We start from the raw sequence: 18,772 nt of genomic DNA on the forward strand, positions 1-18,772 counted from the left end.
TGACGACACTGCGAGCATTTCTCTAGTGACAGCTGACAAGGACAGGGAGGTTCCCATGGTGACTGACCCCCGTGGAAACCCCCGCAGCTGAAAGAAGCACCCGAGGCGCCGTGGGTATGTCACACAGACACAGGCCATCTTCCCAGGAACGAGTGTGCCTAGCACAGCTGGGGAATGAAGACCACCCCGTCACACGGCGCCACGGGTGGGCAGAGCCATCGGGCCGCCCTGGAAGATGCCTGTTGCTCCAGCCCAGCCTGCCAGCTCCCTTCAACGGGCCCCACTACCATGGCAAACACTGGCTCTTCTGTTTCGAGAACAATGACTCACATCTGCATTTTTCCTACAGTTTTAAAAACAGCCAGTTATGTTCTGGAAAACCAAAAGATCCACTTGGTTCCGCCTTCTCTCTTGTTCTAAGCTTAGTTATGCTACAGATTACGTTCTCCTGGAGCAAGTTAAAAGAAGGATCTCAAATACAGCGCAAAAATGAAAACTTGGTGGTTAGGGGTCCAAAAATTCTTTCCTGAAAAAGCTACGGTAATCCTTATTTGGCAAAGATCATGGTTCCAAATATACTGCAGTTAATTTTGGTTTTCAGAACAGGCCTTAAGTTGCTCTTACATTTTGTCCTTATACTCCCCTCTGTGTTTCCAAAACACCTCTTGCTTCACTGTGCAAATGTGACATTTCTTCTGGTACAAAGTCGTGTATTTTTCTTTGCGGGAATAACGAGCCCTCACTTGCTGGCTGCCCCCTGTACTCAGGCCCTCTCAAAAGTCCCTTTGTTGCCCCTACCCACAACCCTCCACCCGAACCGAAACATGGCTCCATTCTGTCAGCCCACAGTGCCCGGCAGAAAGCTCACTCAGAGGCACGCACTGGTCACGCCAACAGGAACGAGCTGCAGCCAGCTCCCCGCAGCTGACAGAAGCCACGGCACATGCACCACCATGGACAGCCACGCTGGGGGACACGGTGTGGCGGGGTGCTGACCGCCACAGGCTGCGGCCCAGCAGAGGCGGCAAGGAAAACATCTTCCAACGGGTTCGTGCACGCACGTGCTTCCTGTGGGCTCCTTGCAAGGTGATCGCTTTCCCTGGTGAACAGTGAGGAGCGTTCTCACGGGAAGGAAACTCAGCACAGGGTTCCACCTGGTGTGGCAGGTGCAGATACAGACCAGACTGTCCCAGCCAGCCGGGGCTCTCCCAGTCTAATCTTCATACATACTTTAAGTGAGGGCCACTGAAGGCACAGGTACACACCACGGCATCACTAAGCCACAACCCTGACCTAATGAATCTGAGGTTCAAAGATGCAGAAAGCTCATGAGGTCTGCCCATGCTTCACTGGTAACGGCAGTGGGCCACAGCTACGTCAAACCAAGGGAGCTTCTAAGGGACATGATTCAATGGGATACAAAGACAGAGGAAAAAAATCAGCTCAAAAGTTTGGTAGGTAAGCACCTAACAACTCTTTAAAATCCTTGAAAAATGTTTAAATATTTGTTTTTAAAATAGAGATGTCGACAACTTGGGTCCCTGTGTTAAGTGTACTGCATAGTCAGGGGACAGCATTTGAAGAATCCCCATCTGCTGAAAATTGAAACTTACCTGATCCTCCTGAAGGAACCTCTCCACGTTTCTGTATGCTTTTGTGTATTTGTGCTTAACAACAAGTTCACACCATCGATGGCGAACCTTAAGAAAGGAGAAAATCCAGTAAGCAAAAAACTGGTAGGTTTCCTTGGCCTAACAAGTTTAATGATGGAGAGCCTTTCCTGTTAGAAAAAGTTACTCTCTGAAGTATATTAACGTTGTTGACACTTTTAAATTTCATTTTCATTTAACTTCTTTTACGAAGGAAGGAACCATGAGGTTCCTTCATGAGGAGGGCTGCCAGTCAACTTTAGGGGAAGAAGGTGCATGTTTCACTTGGGGGTTTTGATGTTTTTAAAGACCATTTTGCAAGATAATAGACGAATGCAAAACGTAACTGGGAAATTAAACACACATCCCTGGGCAGCCAGGCTGGTGCTCTGCCCTGCAGGATGCTGTCAACGAAGGTTTCCTTTACAAACCACAACTACTTAATTTCCTGCAATAACCGATTTGGTTCAGCGCTGGTGACTGCAACAATAAACACAGTAAAAGGAGGAAGACGCTGCTCTCCACATTCCTAAGAGGCAAAGCGCACCCTCTGAGGAGCTCAGGGTGCCTGCCGGAGGGGGAGGAAGGGGAGCAGCCCACCTTGACGCAGGCAGATCCTGCCACATGCCCACGGGTGTGGGCTGCAGGTCTGCACAACCTACTGAAAACACACAAGCTAAGTGTGGTTGCCCTTTAGTAAAGATACCTGACAACAGGTTTACAAGCAGGAATTTGCCAGGAAACCCTCCCCCAAACCCTACAGACAACGGGGGGGCTGGATCCCAGCACTAGCTGCCTCTGCTGATAAGAGGCAGTCTCGCACCCCCCCCCCCCCATCTCTAGGCACCTCAGACACATTCTTTACATGGAGAGTCTACCTACATTTGGTTTAAGAATTCAGTCCTGGGCCATTTTCTACTGCATTAAAGCCCTCTCAGTTAAATCCGGTGAGCAGTCCACCATTTTATACTCCATTATTGGTTCAACACGAGCCATACATGGAAGTGATTATGTGCACTAAAAAAAATAAAAAAGCCTCCTTCCATCACTCTTTGTTTTTACTGCCTTTGAAAGAGGGAGACCCTTTATAGTAATCCATTTGTGGCAATAGTAAAATGTAAGCAATTTCAACATTTTGGCTGGGGCCCCTGTAAATTATATCATTACCCACTGATGGCCGGATCTCTTCTTTAATCCACCATAAACAGATTTACACACAAGCAATTAGGAATGAAATAAAGAAACATCTTTTGGAAAGAATCCTTCCCCTAAGCTACAGTGCACTCTGAGACACGAGGGGGTTCTGGTGGTGGGCCCTTTGCTTACAGGCAGTCAGGCCCTTTGAACTTCTAAGAAAAGGATGCCAACAAACTTTTTATATTCACGAAGGAATTTCAGAGGCACATGGAAATGAGCTAATAGCCTTGGATCATCACAGCAAAAGGGAAGCAGGTTGGGCTGGACAGGTCTTGGAAATCTTTCTACCTTCAACAAAATGTTCTCTTTCCTATACAGCCAATAGAAATTAACACCATAAAAGGGAAAGGGTAGCCCTTAAAATATCTGGAGAAGAACAACTGAACAGAGCTCAGATACTGCACCAACCAGAGAAGAAGCTACCAGAACAACCAAAGCCCCGCTCTCGTGCTTTGGTTTGAGTACCAAAGGCTGAGCACTGGACAGAACCCAAATGGGCCCCTTGGATGCCTCCATTTCTCGTTTCCGTCCCAACTCACAGAAACCACCAGTCCCATCCACGCACCAGTGGATGTGTTGTGTCTTTTTGTTTGTGAGCTCTGTGAAAGGAGAAGGCCCCGGCAAGTCAGTGTGGCCCGGTGGGGTGTCCGCCATGCGGCATGAGAGTCAGGGGACTGGGGGCCACATGCTTTCACTTCTCACCACTGCACAGGGGGACAGCTGTACCAGCTTTTAGGAGAGACAAGCATAAGAGAACTCTTGTCAGCTTGACAGTGATCTAACGACTTGGATCTTGCAACCTGATCACACCAAGCCTTTGACAAGGACAGCGGTTTATCACTCCAAAACTTGGGGACACTATATTTTTTTAGATCTGATTTTGAGAATGGAGGCATTATTGGCCTCCCATTTTTTTTCTCCCTGTGCTCTCCTTCATCTTATTTACACATACAGAAATAACAAAGCATAAATTAGGGTCTGTTTCCTAGTAGGATAAGGTCCACAGAGGGGCAAAAGGCAGGGCCAGTCCCACTACGACGACTGGAAGAAGATCCAAGAGCTGAGCTGACTGAAAGAGGCTCTTTCACAACCAATATGAAGTCAGCATTTCCACTCCCCTTACTGTTAAAAATAGTTAGTTGTCACAATTAATAAGAGATCTAGTCTTCTGACCCCTGAAGGCTAACATGGCGTCCAGGAAATAGAGACCAACCCCTCTCTCCACCCCACAAAGAGCAGAAAAAACAACAAGCCTTTTCATTACAAAAGAATTAAACATAATTCAAAATTTCAATGACAGGATGTTTAAAAGACATCACAGAGATGCTGTGTGAGGCTGAGGGCCCAACAGATTATCTCTTGCTTCTGCCCAGGGTTTCTACTTCTCTTCGCATTTCTTTGAGAAACAAAGAAAATTTTTATCTTTTTATCCTCTAAACTGTCCAGGACCCACAATTCGCAAGGCCACTTGTCACACCTGGAACGGGGGTCTTCCTGAAAAGCTGGCAGCAAAGTGACATTTGTCACAATTTCTCCCAGCAATATTTCCACGGTGGGCACTGATGGAATACCTCCTTTCTCCAGATCACTGAGAAACTTAAAAAAAAAATTCCTGACAGAGGTCACCACACTTGTATCTAGCTCCTTCCTCTGTTGATAATGGAGGAAAGTGAAGTTCCCAGTGCTGGGAAGCATCAGAGAATTCAGAAGCAGAGGCAGGTCTCTAAGAAGAAAGCTGTCTGTTCTGTAGATCTGCTCTTCTTTATTTTCTAACTAGTTAATTAGTTAATGGTGGTAGTGGTCACCTTGTCTTTTAACTTCCTCAGTGAGGTGAAAAGTAAACACCACCACATAAGTACATCTGTGGGAACACCCGGGCCCAGCAGGCCTTCCACAGCGTCTATGGCCTCTGACTCCGTTCATTTAGCGTCAGCGTTCCATGGGTGTATACATTATGCTAAAACCAATCAATACTTACACTTTGAATATTCACATTATTCCGCAATGTCTCAAGAGAGATTAAAAAATTTAATGACTTTTTCAACGGTGACTCAGATTCATAAAATCATTCCAAACTCATGCTAGGAATCACCTGAAAGCCTCGAGCCAGCAAACACCTTAGCCCTGAATTCCAGCAACGGGGTCAGGCCACAGACAGGTAAGGGGCAAGGGCGAGGGACGGCGGAGCGGGCAGGAAAAGAATAAGAAATCTCGAGAAAATCAGAAAAGGGATGTTTCAGGAGTGGGAAAAGGCAGAGTTGCCCGTGGTGGCGAGCAGCAGGGTCGGAGGACCTAGAGCACCAGCACCTCGTTCCAGCCGCCCCAGAGCGTGCGGTGTCGCAGGGCACTGGAAGCCTTGCCTCTGGAGCACATGCCCGTCTTTTCCTCACTGAGTCTTCAGTGCAGACAGCAGCTGGTCTGGCCCACCTCCTGCCAGGACAGGAGTGCATCCACCGCCCACGCCACGCTGAAGGTTCCATAACACAAGCAAAGCATTTAGCAGTCCCTGGCACACGAATGAGGGGGGATGATGATGAAGAAAGGGAACGCGGGTCCCTGACTCTTGCAACAATGAAGATGTGCACACACAGGTGTGGCACCCATTATACTTTGGTCCAACAAAAATTAGCTGGACTAATTAGAACACTTTTCAAAGTGTTCTGCTTAAGGGACGTTGAACAGAAAAATGATATGGGTGGTTGCCTCAGTGCATGGGTGGGTTTTAAATTAGCAGTGCTAATTTACACCTTTGGAAATGAATTCCAGAAGTTTCCAGGTTTCCAAAGCCTCCATGTACAGAGGGTGAGGAGCGCACAAACATCAATGCTCTCCCAGGAGTGCCCACTAATGCAATGGTTCTTTGGGGCTGGGGGCACATGGGAGGGTCTTAGAATTTGGGGTAGGAAGAAGGAAGGGTAAGCCTGCAGAAGCCCATTCATGTCAGACCCACGTTTGGTGATAGGACATTAAAACCCTCCTATAATTCATGTAACTGTAACTGCTCCAGGATGGGGGACCCCCGACCCACAGCAGGGACTCCCCCGGGAGGATGGAGTATATATATCGGTGGTAACAGGCCCGAGCCACCTGGGAGACCTGAGCAGACATGTGTCCTGGGTATACAAAACACATTTTGCGCATGATATGTATACATGTGTATGCGCACACACACACACACAGAGAAACAAAAGTTTCTTTTTTAATACTTTCCCTCACTATATGCAACCGCTGACAGTTATTGTTCTTCCTTCTTTATGCTGGCTGGCGACCTACTAAACTGATTTCATGACCCACTGGGTCCTGATCCAGAGCTGTCTCCCCAGGGCGGGGGCTAGAAGAGCCTCTGCCCCTGGGCTGCTGTGGGAACTACCCCAGGTCGCTGCAGTAAGCGTTAGGATTGTGACTCCCACACAGTAAGTGCTTGTCTTCTTAGCAGGAGTAGCATGTTTCTGGCTTTCATTTCCACTTCAAAAGTTCTATTTCTTGAATTTATAAAAACTTGATAGTATCAACTCCAAGGAAAAGTCTGTTAACTGGTGAAAACCGAAGGAGCAAGGTGCCTGTCAGGTGGGTGTTGAGGAGGTAAGGCACTGGCGGGGAGTGGGAAGCGGGAGGGAGAGGATGGGACGACACAGCCGAGAAAGAAGAGCCGGCCCACCCTGCGCCTAGACTCAGGACTCTGAGACACCAGCGCCAGCGGGAGCCCGCAGAGGAAGCAGGGGCTCCTTCAGGGAGGGGCCTCCCCGAGGCCTGGGGGAGCTGGTCCTTCTCATCCACCCTCGGGGAAGTATACCCAGGGGCCAGGCGCCTGGGAATTTTCCAAACCCGTCTGTAAAGACAGCCTTGTCCCAGCATCAGCTCCAGGCACATGGCACTTCTACCATTTCAAGAACGTTATCACTACCCAAGAGGCCCAGGCGAACTGAACGACTTCTGGCCGGCTCCTCTGATTTCCAGCAGTGCTGGAAAAGCGGGACCTGCCTTGTAGGGTCAAACCACAGCTCAGATTCAGGGACAAGTCCCACGATCCAATGGGCACCTCTGTGATATAACCACACGTACCTCTCACTTAACTGTTCCCTCCTGGAAAAGGAAAGAAAAACTGCTAACAGACAACCCCCCCCCCACCAGCCCCCCAATCTCTTCAATCTGAGAATTTTAACGCATCCAGAACCAACTCCTATTAAACTCTAGAACTCTAGAACAGGGGTTGCCAATTTTTTCTGTCACAGTGAGTGAGCATTTATGGCTTCTCACCCCATTTGCCCTTGTATCACAAGATCAGCCCTAGACAATATGTAAATGAGTGGGCGTGGCTATCTTCAGATAAAACTTTATTTACCAAAAAAAAGGGCAGTGGGCTGGACCAGCCAGCTCTAGTTTGCTGACCCCTGATCTGAAAAGGAAGCCCACGCCTTAGGCTGCCCGAGTGATGTGCTAACCCCCTAAATCCACCAGCACGACGCCAGAGAACACAGAGCTGGGAGGCTCTCACGAGCTGGCTCCGGCCAGCTTCTGCCCATTCTGCCAGGAAATCTAGGGTGTTCTTGAATGTGGGGACTTTTCTTTCCTCTGTGGACTGCACTCCTCTGTACCGAAAAACCTGTGGCATTCGTTTGGAAACAGAGCACCTCTTGGCCTACAGCCCAGCATGAATGCAAGGCGCCACTTGTGGGTAGGGGATCCAACACTAAGGCAATGCGAACTTTAGGAAGAATAATCCCCTCAACCAGGTCACTCCCAATCTCCCTCGCTGACCAGACGCTTCCTCTGCAAATCACTACACCCCCCCCAGACCCTGTGTTCATTAACACTTTACAATTCTCAATGCTCTTTTATACCTTTTATCTCAAGTTTCTGCTTTTTTTTTTTTTGGTCTTCAATTTTAGTGTGTTCTCCATGAAGCTACTTCAAAGAAATAATTCTTACATGAGAATGCTCCCCCACAAGCTGCTTATTATCTTATGGACTAATTTTCCAAAGGAGTTTTCAGACTTTCCTTAAACATAATTCTTCTTTCAATAAAAATGTAATCTGTAACTCCAGTACATATAAAGACATATTAGGGAGAAAAACATAAGTGGGTTATTCAAGCAGTTTAAATCAGTCCGGTAGAAAACATCTTAAACTAAACACTAAACCCCCTTGGCTGGGGGGTGCGGGGAGCTGGGTTCCTTTGAGGTGGAGTCTGCAAACCAGGGTCTTACAGAAGCCTAACTGTGCCTGAAGAGTAAGTGGGGTCGCAGAGGCTGAGCAGACGCGCTGCAGGGTTAGACAAAACAGCTCAGTGTTAGCAACTTGGCTAACACCCCAAACCTGGCTCTGGTAGCCACTGTGCCATCAACAAAGCACATTACACAGTCAAGGTCGGACTCAGAAAATCAGCTGGGTTGCCACTGTCACTGCAAGCCTGGAGCCAGGGTTTGTTTTGGTGCACACTCGCTGCCACGCTTGAAAAAGCACCTGTGGCTCCTGCACACGGCTGCTTCCCTTGCTTTATTTTTGAATAGTAAAAATTATAAACAGGTAGCTTTACATGTGAACAACATGGATATATTATTTTGTGTTTTTCCTTATTCTCCATTTGCTGCCGTTGGATTTACTAGCTTAGTGTGGCCCATATACTTTAACGTAATAACAACCGCAGGGCATCCCCTCATTAATATACTACAGTTCCATTAGTCTTTCAATCCTCTGACGATGCCAGAAAGTCCACCTCAGTCAACTGTGTCCCAGAAAGTCCCAAAATGTGCTAATAGCCTTTAGCTTTTTACCAAGAAGGCTATGAGGGGTCAAGTCAACAGAGGTCAAGGACATCTGCGGTGGCACTAGATGGCACTGCTGTGGCCCCGCCTCATCCAGCAACGCCCTAGGTTAGTGGGATGACCTGATACTGGTATGTCCACATCCCGTAACTCACCTCTTGGGCCCAGAATTCCTCAGCTCCACCCGCTTCCCCATGGGTCACTCTCTCAGAGCTGTGTCTTACATCCTCTCCAGCCCAATGTTCTTTGAAACTGCTGTCTCCTTATTCAGTAGTTTATGCCTTTACTAACAATAAAGTGCAAGCTCAGTGAGAGCATGGGCCTGGGAGCCTTCAGGCTATCTCCAGGCCCTCTCTCAATGCCTGGCACATAAGTAGCTGCTTAATAAATGTTTCTGAATGAACGTACCATTTAAAAAACTCAGAATGCTTTTCAGCTACTTTGAAATTATAATGCACAGTTGGAAGCTGTAAAATGCTTTGAAGAATGCCACCCATCCTATTTATGACAGGAAGCACTCCTCTTTTTAAGTCCTTTTGATTTCAGAATTTACTGTTGAAGGGAAAAAAAAATCTGTCCAGGGAACACGGTCTGGGAAGCCCATTAAACCTCATTTTGAGTTCCATTTTATAATCTGTAAACAGAAAGACCAAGGCTCATGGCTTTTGTGAGTTAATAAGTCTAACACTGCAATAAACAAACCTACTTTTTCAATTTGTGTCCTTAAATTAGATTTAACGTTGCTTTAAAGTGGGTTTACTGCTGGTGAGGGAAGCCTGTCTGGCAGCCTGGGCGTGGGGAGGCCTTCCTAGAGCAGCTCCAGAACAGCCTTTCCAGCAAGTATTTCGTTTAGGGGCATCTATAACGGTCCAGGATGTCTCATCTGCTCATTCGCATGAGAAAAGATGAGGGCACAGTTGAGTGTACAGTTGTCACATAAAGATTTCCAACACTTCTCTTCTCCTTCTCTCTCTCACCTTACAGCTCCTTACTCTCAAAGGGCTGAGATCTTAACACTGTTTTAACTAAAGCGAATGAAAAGTTGCTCTGTGTACTGCCACAAAGCCAGGCTAGTAAACCCCCTTCGCCCTGAAGTTAAGACAACAAACGAGGCAGCGGAGGCTCTCAGCTCTTTTTCAAGGGCTCTTCCTAACCTTGCTTGAGTCAGACCCTAAAGCTCTCTGCTCTATGTTAACTGGTTATAGCCGGTAATAACAGGTTTTACCAGTTATAACTAGAGCTGTGGCAACGTGCAAAACAGGGATCGTCCAAACCTGCTATCGGGATCATCACACCAAGTGTGCACGTGGAGAGTGACGGTGAGGATCCAAGGTGATGACAAACATCGAGTTTTATATGTTCTCTCAGGCAAATTCCAACCTTTCTTCCTTCTCCTATGTATATACTACTTCATTTAATGACATTAATGCTATTCAAGGCAGCTGGCTCCAAAAAGTAGAACTCAGTAGCCCATGTTGAGTCCACCCTGAAATACAGCACAGTGAGCCTTCCCTCCCTATCAAAACGGCACACTAAATGGTAAAACATTCCAATATGGAATTCCACCTCCTTTCCTCATTTCATTAACATACGACACATGGCCTTTGCTGAAAAAAAGGACTTTTACTGTTGGCAGAAAACTGACCATGGGTTACTTCCTCTGAGAAACTCTGAAGGGACACTCGTGCTTTCTCTCCATTTCCTCAGGGGCGGACGTGACTGACTCCAGAGGGCCTCACCAAGTCTGCCAAAAAGGTTCACTCCCTCCTGAAGGGGTTTCCCTACAGCTTTAGTTATCCAATCACCTTATCCTGTCATATACTAGTCACTCTATTCCAGAATACCTGGAGATCCAGGAAATGTCATTCTCCAAAAAAATAAGTACTGGGTATTAAGGATGAAGTGGTGAATAAAACAGACAAGATCCTGCCCTCTTTGAGCTTACAGTTCAATAGAAAGTCTAAGAAAAATCCAGTAAACAGGCAGGAGCAGACTCACGTTAGTGACAAACGCCCTGACAGGAGATAACAGGGTGCAATGAGGGCAATGGGAGTGACCCAGGGATGTAGTCAGGAGACTCCGTAAGAAAGGGCCACTCAAACTAAGAGACAAAGGAAGAAAAGACACCAACTGCTGAACGGGGCAGCCTAAGCTCAGTCGATTTCCAGCCTTACCACAAGTTCCATGAAAAAATTCAACCCTCCCTTAACCCATTTCTTCTTAGTGGCTATTTCTTCCAATACCTTCCTTACGGAAGATAGAGAAATGGACTTTAAAAATTAAACCCGAAGGCTTAAATGTAAGAGCTAAAACTATAAAACTCTTAGCAGAAGACACAGACATAAATCTTCTAGACATTGGATTAGGCACTGGTTTCCTAGATTTGACACCAAAAGCACAAGCAGAATAAGAAAATACAGGTGAATCGGATGGCTTCAAAATTAAAACTTCTGTGCTTCAAAGGACACTTTCAAGAATGTGAAAAGACAACCTAAGAAAATGAGAGAACATTTTTGCAAATCATATACCTGATAAGGGTCTTGTATCTAAAATATACAAAAAACTATTATAATTCAATAATAAAAAGAAAAACCTGTTTAAAAATGAGCAAAAGATCTGACTAGGCATTTTCCCAAAGATGTATAAATGGCCAATAAACAGATGAAAAGATGCTGACCATAATTAGTTAATAGGGAAATGAAAATCAAAACCACAATGAGAGGGGCCCCGTGCAGCATCGATGCCTGGGAGAGGATGCTCTAGAGGCAGGGGTCCCTGTAGGAAGTTGCCACTCCCCTAGGGCACTGCTCCACGCTTCAGCCACCTCCTACCCTGGCTTTCTTTCACCACCACCCACTGTACTTTGTGTCTTGTCACTCCCGAGTCATCTTACCTCCAGTTTTCCAGAAAACAATTCGGATTTTCTTGTAATTCCCGTGCATTTCCAGTACTGCCGACAGAAGTAAACGCATGGATGAACGGGCTGAACAAAAATTCTGGAGGTTGGGAAGTTAATGATCAACACTAAGACCCAGCTCCACCCTATGGTCAGCAAGCTCCAGTGCTGGATGCCCCATGTCAAAGAACAAGCAAGACAGCAACACAACCCCTCCATTAGCAGAGAGGCTGCTCAAAATCACACTAAGTTCACAGACACCCCAAAACACACCACCAGATGCAGCCCAGCCCACCAGAAAGACAAGATCCAGCCCCACCCTCCAGAACACAGGCACCAGTCCCCTCAACCAGGAAGCCTACATAAGCCACTGAAACAACCTTAACCACTGAGGGCAGACACCAAAAGCAACGGGAACTACGAACCTGCAGCCTACGAAAAGGAGACCCCAAGCACAGTAAGTTAAGCAAAATGAGGAGACAGAGAAATGTGCAGCAGATGAAGGAGCAAGGTAAAAACCCACCAGACCAAACAAATGAAGAGGAACTAGGCAGTCTACCTGAAAAAGAATTCAGAGTAATAATAGTAAAGATATCCAAAACCTTGGAAGTAGAATGGAGAAAATACAAGAAACGTTTAACAAGGACCTAGAAAAACTAAAGAGCAAACAATAATGAACAATACAATAAATGAAATTAAAAATTCTCTAGAAGGAATCAGTAGCAGAATAACTGAGGCAGAAGAACAGATAAGTGACCTGGAAGATAAAATAGTGGAAATAACTACCGCAGAGCAGAATAAAGAAAAAACAATGAAAAGAATTGAGGACAGTCTCAGAGACCTCTGGGACAACATTAAACGCACCAACTTTTGAATTATAGGGGGCCCAGAAGAAGAAGAGAAAAAGAAAGAGTCTGAGAAAATACTTGAAGAGATTATAGTTGAAAATTTCCCTAACATGGGAAAGGAAACAGTCAATCAAGTCCAGGAAGTGCAGAGAGTCCCATGCAGGATAAATCCAAGGAGAAACACGCCAAGACACATATTAATGAAACGATCAAAACTTAAATACAAAGAAAACATATTAAAACCGGCAAGGGAAAAGCAACAAATAACATACAAAGGAATCCCCGTAAGGTTAACAGCTGATCTTTCAGCAGAAACTCTGCAAGCCAGAAGGCAGCAGCAGGACATATTTAAAGTGATGGAAGGGAAAAACCTACAACCAAGATTACTCTACCCAGCAAGGACCTCATTCAGATTCGATGGAGAAATTAAAACCTTTACAGACAAAACAAAAGTTAAGAGAATTCAGCACCACCAAACAAGCTTTACAACAAATGCTAAAGGAACTTCTCTAGGCAGGAAACACAAGAGAAGGAAAAGACCTGCAAAAACAAACCCAAAACAATTAAGAAAATGGTAATACGAACATACATATCAATAATTACCTTAAATGTAAATGGATTACCATTTGGTCTTGTGTCCAACCAAAAGACAGACTGGCAGAATGGATACAAAAACAAGACCCATATATATGCTGTCTCCAAGAGACCCACTTCAGACCTAGGGACACACACAGACTGAAAGTGAGGGGATGGAAAAAGATATTCCATGCAAATGGAAATCAAAAGAAAGCTGGAGTAGCAATTCTCTTATCAGACAAAATAGACTTTAAAGACTATTACAAGAGACAAAGAAGGACACCACATAACGATCAAAGGATCAAACCAAGAAGAGGACATAACACTTGTAAATATTTATGCACCCAACAAACAAGCATCACAATACATAAGGCAAACGATAACAGCCATAAAAGAGAGTAACACAATCATAGTAGGGGACTTTAACACCCCACTTTCACCAATGGACAGATCATCCAAAATGAAAATAAATAAGGAAACACAAGCTTTAAATGATACATTAGACAAGATGGACTTAATTGATATTTATAGGACATTCCATCCAAAAACAACAGAATACACTTTCTTCTCAAGTGCTCATGAGGATTCTCCAGGATAGATCTATCCTATTCTCCAGGACAGATCATATCTTGGGTCACAAATCAAGCCTTGGTAAATTTAAGAGAACTGAAATCGTACCAAGTATCTTTTCTGACCACAATGCTATGACACTAGGTATCAATTACAGGAAAAATACTGTAAAAAATACAAACGCATGGAGGCTAAACAATACGCTACTAAATAACCAAGAGATCACTGAAGAAATCAAAGAGGAAATCAAAAAATACCTAGGAACAAATGACAATGAAAACACGATGACCCAAAACCTATGGGATGCAGCAAAAGCAGTTCTAAGAGGGAAGTTTATAGCAATACAAGCCTACCTCAAGAAACAAGAAAAATCTCAAATAGACAACCTAACCTTACACCTAAAGCAGTCAGAGAAAGAAGAGCAAAATAACCCCCCAAAGTTAGCAGAAGGAAAGAAATCGTAAAGATCAGAGCAGAAATAAATGAAAAAGAAATGAAGGAAACGATAGCAAAGATCAATAAAACTAAAAGCTGCTTCTTTGAGAAGATAAACAAAATTGATAAACCATTAGCCAGACTCATCAAGAAAAAAAGGGAGAAGACTCAAATCAACAGAATTAGAAATGAAAAAGGAGAAGTAGCAACTGACACTGCAGAAATACAAAGGATCATGAGAGATTACTGCAAGCAACTCTACGCCAATAAAATGCACAACCTGGAAGGAATGGACACATTCTTAGAAAACCACAACCTTCCGAGACTGAACCAGGAAGAAACAGAAAATATAAACAGACCAATCACAAGCACTGAAATTGAAACTGTGATTAAAAATCTTCCAACAGGGCTTCCCTGGTGGCACAGTGGTTGAGAGTCTGCCTGCGAATGCAGGGGACACGGGTTCGAGCCCTGGTCTGGGAGGATCCCACATGCCGCGGAGCAAATGGGCCCGTGAGCCACAACTGCTGAGCCTGTGTGTCTGGAGCCTGTGCTCCACAACAAGAGAGGCCGCGATAGTGGGAGGCCCGCGCACCGCGATGAAGAGTGGCCCCCGCCTGCCGCAACTGGAGGAAGCCCTCGCACAGAAATGAAGATCCAACACAGCCATAACTAACTAACTAAATAAATGGATAAATAAAATAAAATTTAAAAAGCAATGTTTAAAAAAAAAAAAAATCTTCCAACAAACAAAAGCCCAGGACCAGATGGCTTCACAGGCAAATTCTATCAAACAATTAGACAAGAGCTAACACCTATCCTTCTCAAACTCTTCCAAAATATAGCAGAGTGAGGAACACTCCCAAACTCATTCTACGAGGCCACCATCAACCTGATACCAAAACCAGATGAAGATGTCACACAAAAAAGTAAGCTATAGGCCAATATCACTGAAGAACATAGATGCAAAAATCCTCAACAAATACTAGCAAACAGAATCCAACAGCACATTAAAAGGCTCATACACTATGATCAAGTGTGGTTTATCCCAGGAATGCTAGGATTCTTCAATATATGCAAATCAATCAATGTGATAAACAATATTAACAGATTGAAGGAAAAAAACCATATGATCATCTCAACAGATGCAGAAAAAGTTTTTGACAAATATCAACACCCATTTATGATAAAAACCCTCCAGAAAGTAGGCAGAGAGGGAAGCTACCTCAACATAATAAAGGCCATATGTGACAAACCCACAGCCTACATCGTCCTCAATGGTGAAAAACTGAAACCATTTCCTCTAAGATCAGGAACAAGACAAGGGTGCCCACTCTCACCACTATTATTCAACATAGTTTTGGAAGTTCTAGCCACAGAAATCAGAGAAGAAAAAGAAATAAAAGGAATCCAAATCGGAAAAGAAGAAGTAAAACTGTCACTGTTTGCAGATGACATGATACTATACATAGAGAATCCTAAAGATGCTACCAGAAAACTAGTAGAGCTAATCAATTAATTTGGTAAAGTAGCAGGATACAAAATTAATGCACAGAAATCTCTGGTATTCCTATACACTAATGAAGAAAAATCTGAAAGAGAAATTAAGGAAACACTCCCATTTACCACTGCAATACAAAGAATAAAATACCTTGGAATAAACCTACCTAAGGAGACAAAAGATCTGTATAAAGAAAACTATAAAACACTGATGAAAGAAATTAATGATGATACAAACAGATGGAGAGATATACCACGTTCTTAGACTGGAAGAATCAACACTGTGAAAATGACTCTACTACCCAATCTATGGATTCAATGCAATCCCTATGAAACTACCCATGGTTATTTTTCACACAACTAGAACAAAAAATTTCACAATTTGTATGGAAACACAAAAGACCCCGAATAGCCAAAGCAATTCTGAAAAAAGAAAAACAGAGCTGGAGAAATCAGGCTCCCTGACTTCAGACTATACTACAAAGCTACAGTAATCAAGACAGTATATGGTACAGTCACAAAAACAGAAATATAGATCAATGGAACAGGATAGAAAGCCCCGAGATAAACCCATGCACATATGGTCACCTTATCTTTGATAAAGGAGGCAAGAATATACAATGGAGAAAAGACAGCCTCTTCAATAAGTGGTGCTGGGAAAACTGGACAGCTACATGTAAAAGAATGAAATTAGAACACTCCCTAACACCATACACAAAAATAAACTCAAAATGGATTAAAGACCTAAATGTAAGGCCAGACACTCTAAAACTCTTAGAGGAAAACATAGGCAGAACACTCTATGACATAAATCACAGCAAGATCCTTTTTGACCCACCTCCTAGAGAAATGGAAATAAAAACACAAATAAACAAATGGGACCTAATGAAACTTAAAAGCTTTTGCACAGTAAAGGAAACCATAAGCAAGATGAAAAGACAACCCTCAGAATGGGAGAAAATATCTGCAAATGAAGCAACTGACAAAGGATTAATCTCCAAAATATACAAGCAGCTCACACAGCTCAATATCAAAAAGACAAACAACCCAATCCAAAAATGGGCAGAAGACCTAAATAGACATTTATCCCAAGAAGGTATACAGGGTACCAACAAACACATGAAAGGATGCTCAACATCACTAATCATTAGAGAAATGAAAATCGAAACTACAATGAGGTATCACCTCACACCGGTGAGAATGGCCATCATCAAAAACTCTACAAACAATAAATGCTGGAGAGGGTGTGGAGAAAAGGGAACCCTCCTGCACTATTGGTGGGAATGTAAATTGATACAGCCACTATGGAGAACAGTATGGAGGTTCCTTAAAAAACTAAAAATAGAACTACCATATGACCCAGCAATCCCACTACTGGGCATATACCCAGAGAACACCATAATTCAAAGAGACATGTACCACAGTGTTCACTGCAGCACTATTTGCAATAGCCAGGACATGGAAGCAACCTAAGTGTCCATCGACAGATGAATGTGGCGCATATATACAATGGAATATTTCTCAGCCATAAAAAGAAACGAAATTGAGTTATTTGTAGTGAGGTGGATGGACCTAGATAAAGTCTGTTATACACAGTGAAGTCAGTTAGAAAGAAGAAAACAAATACCATATGCTAATACATATATATGGAATCTAAAAAAAAAAAAAAAAAAAAAACGTTCTGATGAACCTCGGGGCAGGACAGGAATAAAGACGCAGACGTAGAGAATGGACTTGAGGACATGGGGAGGGGGAGGGGGAAGGGTAAGCTGGGACAAAGTGAGAGAGTGGCATGGACATATATACACTACCAAATGTAAAACAGATAGCTAGTGGGAAGCAGCTGCATAGCACAGGGAGATCAGCTCGGTGCTTTGTGACCACCTAGGGCGGTGGGATAGGGAAGGTGGGAGGGAGACGCAAAAGGGAGGGGATATGGGGATATATGTATACGTGTAGCTGATTCACTTTGTTATACAGCAGAAACTAACACAACATTGTAAAGCAATTATACTCCAATAAAGATGTTTAAAAACAAAAAACAAAAAAACCCACAATGAGATAGGTTTTCACACCCAGTAGGATGGCGAAAATGAAAGACAGACAATAACAAATAATGACAAGGATGAAGAAACACTGGAACCCTATACACTGCTGGTAAAGATGTAAAATGGTGCTCTGGAAAACAGTCTGGCAGTTCCTTATAAAGTTAAACAAACTAACCATATAAGCCAGCCAATTCTACTCCTTAGGTTAAGTCCCAAAAGAAGTGAAAATTTACGTCCACACAAAACACTGCACCCAAATGTTCATAGCAGCATTACACATAACAGTCACAAAATCCAAATGTCTATCAACTGATGAACAGTTAAACAAAAGGGGTTTACCTATACCATCAAAAGTATTTGGAATAAAAAGCAAAGAAGTATTGATATGTGCAAAACATGGATGATTCCTGAAGATAGTATGCTAAGTGAAAAGAAGCCATTCACAAAAGGTATGTGATCCCATTTACATGAAAGTCCAGAGTAAGCAAATCTGTAGACACAGAAAGATTAGTCTGGTTGCCAAGGACTGGAGTGCGGGGGGAGATGGGAATGACAACTAAATGGTACAGGGTTTCTTTGGGATCGGATGATGAACACATTCTACAATTGACTGTGGTGATGGTGACACAGCTCTGTGAATACATACTAAAAAGCACTGTTGTGCACTTCGAAATGGGTGAATTGTATGGTATATGAATTATTTCTCAAAAAACGTTGCTATTAAAAACGACCCTAGAGTCAAGCTGGGGGAGGCGATTTCAGGAAATGGTACTACTGTACGCAGTCAGTTCCTGAGGAGACCTGCCTGCTGTCCTGACAGTGGAGCCAGGGGGACGAGCCTGCTCTGGGCTGCTGCTGCTGGCTGGCTGCTCTCCCCAGTGCCTGCAGATCTCCACGCTCAGCGTGGTCATCTGCTCCTACCCACAGAGGGGCACGATCAGTTGGTCTGTGGAACACAATTCCATGTGGTTCAAAGCTGCAGCAAAGCAACATGTAGACCAAGTAGCTTTAAAAATCATTTTTAGTGCCACCCCATAAAGTCTGCTGATCTTTAAATGTCATACCCTGACAAACATACAAAATACCATCATTTGCACATAAACGGGGGTCCTTTCATTTTTTAAAACAATTTGAATTCAGTACAATTGTTTTCTCTTGGCTATCAGGTACCAGCACAAACATTCGCCCATAAGAGGCATAAGCTGCCGGGGAATCCCGTGGGATCTATGGAGCACCACCTCCTCCCTAAAGGGCAGGTTCAGGGACCATACTTAGGCCGCTGACGCTG

The 18,772-nt window shown here is 44.1% G+C and overlaps 1 protein-coding gene across 8 annotated transcripts in view; it reads right to left on the bottom strand.

The window, feature by feature from the left end:
* The window catches only part of AOPEP (aminopeptidase O (putative)), a 370,314-nt gene that overhangs the window by 4,764 nt on the left and 346,778 nt on the right, over nucleotides 1-18,772 (bottom strand). For 6 of the 8 annotated variants that reach the window (XM_057547852.1, XM_057547854.1, XM_057547850.1 and 3 more), the window contains one exon: nucleotides 1,614-1,700. The exons of 1 other annotated variant lie outside the window; for it this stretch is intronic. In XM_057547852.1, coding sequence (XP_057403835.1) covers nucleotides 1,614-1,700 — 87 coding nt within the window. Of the gene's footprint in view, nucleotides 1-1,613; nucleotides 1,701-18,772 lie in introns of those variants that run through there. One more of the 8 variants, XR_009008562.1, reaches the window with a different exon arrangement.

The sequence above is a fragment of the Balaenoptera acutorostrata genome, chromosome 6, assembly GCF_949987535.1.
Source record: "Balaenoptera acutorostrata chromosome 6, mBalAcu1.1, whole genome shotgun sequence".
Classification (NCBI taxonomy): domain Eukaryota; kingdom Metazoa; phylum Chordata; class Mammalia; order Artiodactyla; family Balaenopteridae; genus Balaenoptera; species Balaenoptera acutorostrata.